This window comes from Mastomys coucha, unplaced genomic scaffold, assembly GCF_008632895.1.
Source record: "Mastomys coucha isolate ucsf_1 unplaced genomic scaffold, UCSF_Mcou_1 pScaffold4, whole genome shotgun sequence".
NCBI lineage: Eukaryota > Metazoa > Chordata > Mammalia > Rodentia > Muridae > Mastomys > Mastomys coucha.
The window spans coordinates 1307460-1311750 of NW_022196910.1; the positions used below are offsets into that span (position 1 = coordinate 1307460).

Genomic DNA, 4291 nt, shown 5'->3' on the forward strand with positions numbered 1-4291 from the left:
TGGGAGTGTGAACCTGGGGTGTGGGGCTGTGAACCTGGGGTGTGGGGCTGTGAACCTGGGGTGTGGGAGTGTGAACCTGGGGTGTGGGGCTGTGAACCTGGGGTGTGGGGCTGTGAACCTGGGGTGTGGGGCTGTGAACCTGGGGTGTCTCCTTCCTTCCATCAGAAGCAAAGAGTTTTTAAAATTTGAAGCTCTATGCAATTTGAGGTACGCAGTGCTCCCAACAACCCTTTGTCTCCCAGACCTGGCAGCCACCTACCTGTCAGCTCGACTGACATGATGGTACCATAGGCAGCCAAGGAAAGACCTTGTTCCTGCAGCCTTGCCTGGATCCCTCTCTGCAAGATGTCTGCTTCCTGCTCCGGGATCAGTGGCTGGAGGGCTCGGAGCAGAAAGTGTAGCCGGAAATGCACAATCACACTGGAGTTGCCATCCCTGCGAGCAGCAGCAGGAGGGCGCCTTGAGGGCGGAGGGCGAGCTCACTGCTGGGAACCCCCAGAATCTTCTGCAGTTATCTATAGTCTTCTGGCATCTCCAAAATGTCTACCAAGGTTGCCTCACGCTCACAGAGGCCCCAACTTACCTGTAACCAAGCACCGTGCAGCCTGCACAGCTCGATTCTAGCTCTGTTTTCTGGAAACTACTCACAAACTGCAACAGAAATGAGAGCACCAATGCTATAACCACAGTGAAACAAACAGGACCACAGCCAGAGGTCAGGCAGAGAGGGACCACAGCCAGAGATCAGGCTGGGAGGGCCATTGCGAAGTCGGTCATGTGGAAACACTCCACTGTCAATAAATTAGCAAACAGTGCAGTCGAGGCCTGTGATGGAATATTACACAGCTGTGGAAAAGAAAATAAGACTATATGCTACTTCCAGGTTATAACCACAGAGACTTAAAGCAACGTCTCAAAAAATTTCAGGCATGTTCACAGCTGCATAGGTCAGAGCGACTGAGAGGCAGGAGCAGCGGCATGTCCATAGAGGTGGATGGATGGGGGATGGATGGATGGATGGGTAGATAAGTGGATGGATGGATGGATGGATGGTAGATGAGTGGATGGATGGATAGATGGATGGATGGATGGATGGGTGGGTGGGTGGGTGGGTGGATGGGTAGGTGGATGGAAGGATGGATGATGGATGGATGGATGGGTAGATGAGTGGATAACAGAGTAATACACAGCACATGATCCATTTCAACACTAAATCAGCATGCAGCTGTGAATAGGTGAGGTCTCTGACTTGTGCCCAGCATGCAGGAACCTTGGAACATTGTGCTCAGTAAGAAATCAACACAGAATGGACTCCGTGATAAAAATGTCACGTCTGCTCAGTAGGTGGACACAGAGCACCGTGTCTCCCCTGTTCACTCCACAGACCAACCTCCTGTCCCCCAGCATCGACCCAGCTGACCCTGCCTCCAGGCCCCAGCTGTACTTGCCAGTGTCTGCAGAGCAGGCGTGAGCAGGCGGTAGAAGTCGGAGTTCTCCTGCTGCAAAGCGCTGGTGAAACGGATCCCGCGTAGCTCTGCCATGTGCTCCACGTGGGTGCCCTGCGCAGAGAGGAAGGCTGCGGACAAGACCAGTGCCTGGTGAGACAGCCTCACTGTGGGCTTGGGGCTCACTGTCTCCTGCACCTACCAAGCCTCCATACACACAGGACCTGACTCCCCTATGCCGACCAACATTATGCCTTTGCTGAAGGCCGTCCTAAGGACTCCCAGAGTCAGTATACAGCTTATAGAAGCCAAGTGACCTGGGCTGTCCCCAAAGTCAGCTCCCTTGACTTGAGTCAATGACATCACAGGTGACAGTCCCTCAGGAGGCCTTGCAGTGTCCCAACCTCCTTCCTAGGATGGGTCAGTGAGCCCTGCAGAGGAAAGAGTAAGCCAGCAGACACCAGAACCTTTGTACAGTTTACCCAGAGGCCACACTCCATGCCTTCTTTGACAGTTTGTGGCACATGTGAATGTCAGGTCATCAAATCCCCCCCCTTCTCTCCCCCTCTCTCTCTCCCTCTCTCATGTGTTTGAGGCAGGGTCTCTCATCCATTCAGTACCAATCCTATTAGGGTGAACAGCCGGGAACCCGAGGAGGAACCGCTCTATGAGGTTTATGAGAGCCCATCACTGCACCTGGCTTTTTCTGGTGTGGGGTGGAGACCCTGATGTCTGGCAAGGTAGACCCCGTGTGGGCTGAGCCCTCTCCCAGCCTCTCTTCTTTTCGTTCTTTTGAAGCACTGTAGGCTGTGGTGACCTGGATAGTAGAGCCATCCCGCCCCAGCTGGCCTGCCTTGCTGCCGTGGCTTCTAAAAGGCGTTTCCTCCACGCAGGAGGCTACCACACGAACACTGTGCCATCAGGGTATTTAAGACCAACTCAAGGTGCTGGAGAGATGGCTCAGTGGTGAAGAGCACTGACTGCTTTTCCTAGAGGTCCTGAGTTCAATTCCCACCAACCACATGGTGGCTCACAACCATTTGTAATGAGATCTGATGCTCTCTTCTGGTGTGTCTGAAGACAGTGACTGTATACTCACATAAAATAATTCTTTTTTGTTTGGTTGGTTTTTGTTTTTGTTTTTGTTTGGTTGGTTTTGGTTTTTCAGGACAGGGTTCCTCTGTGTAGCTCTGGCTGTCCTGGAACTCACTCTGTAGACCAGGCTGGTCTGGAACTACGAAATCATCCTGCCTCTGACTCCCAAGTGCTGGGATTAAAGGTGTGTACCACCACCACCCAGCTAGAAATAAAAACTTTTTAAAAAAATTTATTTATTTATTATGAATATAGCATTCTAACTGCATGTATGCCTGCAGGCCAGAAGAGGGCACCAGATATCATTATAGATGGATGTGAGCCACCATGTGGGTGCTAGGAATTGAACTTAGGACCTCTGAAAGAACAGCCAGTGTTCTTAACCTCTGAGCCATCTCTTTAGTCCCAGAATAAAATTTTAAAACAAAATCTGCCAGGTAGTGGTGGTACATGCCTTTAATCCCAGCATTTGAGAGGCAAAGGCACACAGATCTCTGAGTTCGAAGCTAGCCTGGTCTACAGAGCAAGTTTCAGGACAGCCAGAGCTACACAGAGAAACTCTGTCTCAAAAAACCAAAATAACACAATAGAAGCAAATGGATAGCGTTTGAATGCTGAGTCTCAGCCATCCCTCCAGATGGATTTGTGGATTCGTGGTTGGAGGAATCATCCTAAAGGGCTATGTTGCTCAGTGGGTAGAGCACTCCCCAGCAGGCATGAGCCCTGGGTGGTGGCGTGGCCGGTGCACACCTCTAGTCCCAGCACTTCAGAGAATGAGACTGGGATCAGGAGTTCAAAGTCACCCTCAGTAATAAGAGTTTGAGGCCAGCGTCGACTATGTGAGACCCTTCTTTTTCTCAAAAAAATAAGAAAATCCCTAAAAAATGATCACAAAGTTTTCTGTGCAATGTGGGCTGACAGGAAGCCCTCAAAGGGGCGGGCCCAAGGAGCCGTGAGAATGCCATTGCATGTGACAGGCACAGCAAATAGGGGGCAGCAGTCAGCCATGTCAGGCTGCAATAACCCAGAAGGTCCAGAAAAGCTTAAGAAATATTAGTATAGTCGGGGAGTGTAGAGGAATTACCATTTTATTCTTTTATCTTTTATTGAGACAGGGTTTCTCTGTGCAGCCTTGGCTGTCCTAGATTCTCTCTCTGTAGACCAGGCTGACCTCAGACTCACAGAGATCCTCCTGCATCTGTGACCTGAGGGCTGGGATTAAAAGGTGTTGCAACCCCTGCCTGGTCAATTTGCTTTTTTCCACACAAGAAATCTTTGTAGTTTGTGCCCATTACCATGGTCTCACAGGATAACCATACTAACAGGCTGGCTGTGGCTGAGCCCAGCCCCTCACAGGGGGACCTCTAAGCCACACCCCTGTAGTCCTGCCTGACCTGGAAGGCAGGAGGCTCCTGCTGCCTCAAGGAGCTGTCAAAACTGACATGTCTGTTCCCTCCCTATTGGACCATAGGGCCGACCGACTGCCTCACTGGTCACCCGAGGCCACTTGCCGTCCACCCAGCACATTCCTAGACCTCAGAGCTTGTCCCTGCAGGCTGCTGGCTCTGGCTGGAATGTCAGCCTTTACCTGAAAGGACTCCCAGGGTCAGGGTGGCCATGCTGATGGCCACCACTGCAATGACAGCTGTTCGACAACGGTCAGAGTCTGGAGCAGGGACAGGGACATCCTTTGTCACTTCTGTCACAAGTTGTAAGTCTGGTGCAGTGGGCTCCATAGCTTAGCAAAGGTA

At 51.4% G+C, this 4291-nt stretch overlaps 1 protein-coding gene across 1 annotated transcript in view; it reads right to left on the minus strand.

Annotated features, from left to right (window-relative positions):
• Window positions 1-4291, minus strand: part of Tmprss9 (transmembrane serine protease 9) — a 20868-nt gene extending 16577 nt beyond the window's left edge. Inside the window, exons 1-4 of the mRNA XM_031349168.1 lie at window positions 4129-4291; window positions 1449-1576; window positions 584-651; window positions 260-435 (exon numbers count right to left, since the gene is read on the minus strand). Of these exons, the coding sequence (XP_031205028.1) occupies window positions 260-435; window positions 584-651; window positions 1449-1576; window positions 4129-4276 (520 nt within the window). The 5' untranslated portion in view covers window positions 4277-4291. The remainder of the gene's footprint in view (window positions 1-259; window positions 436-583; window positions 652-1448; window positions 1577-4128) is intronic.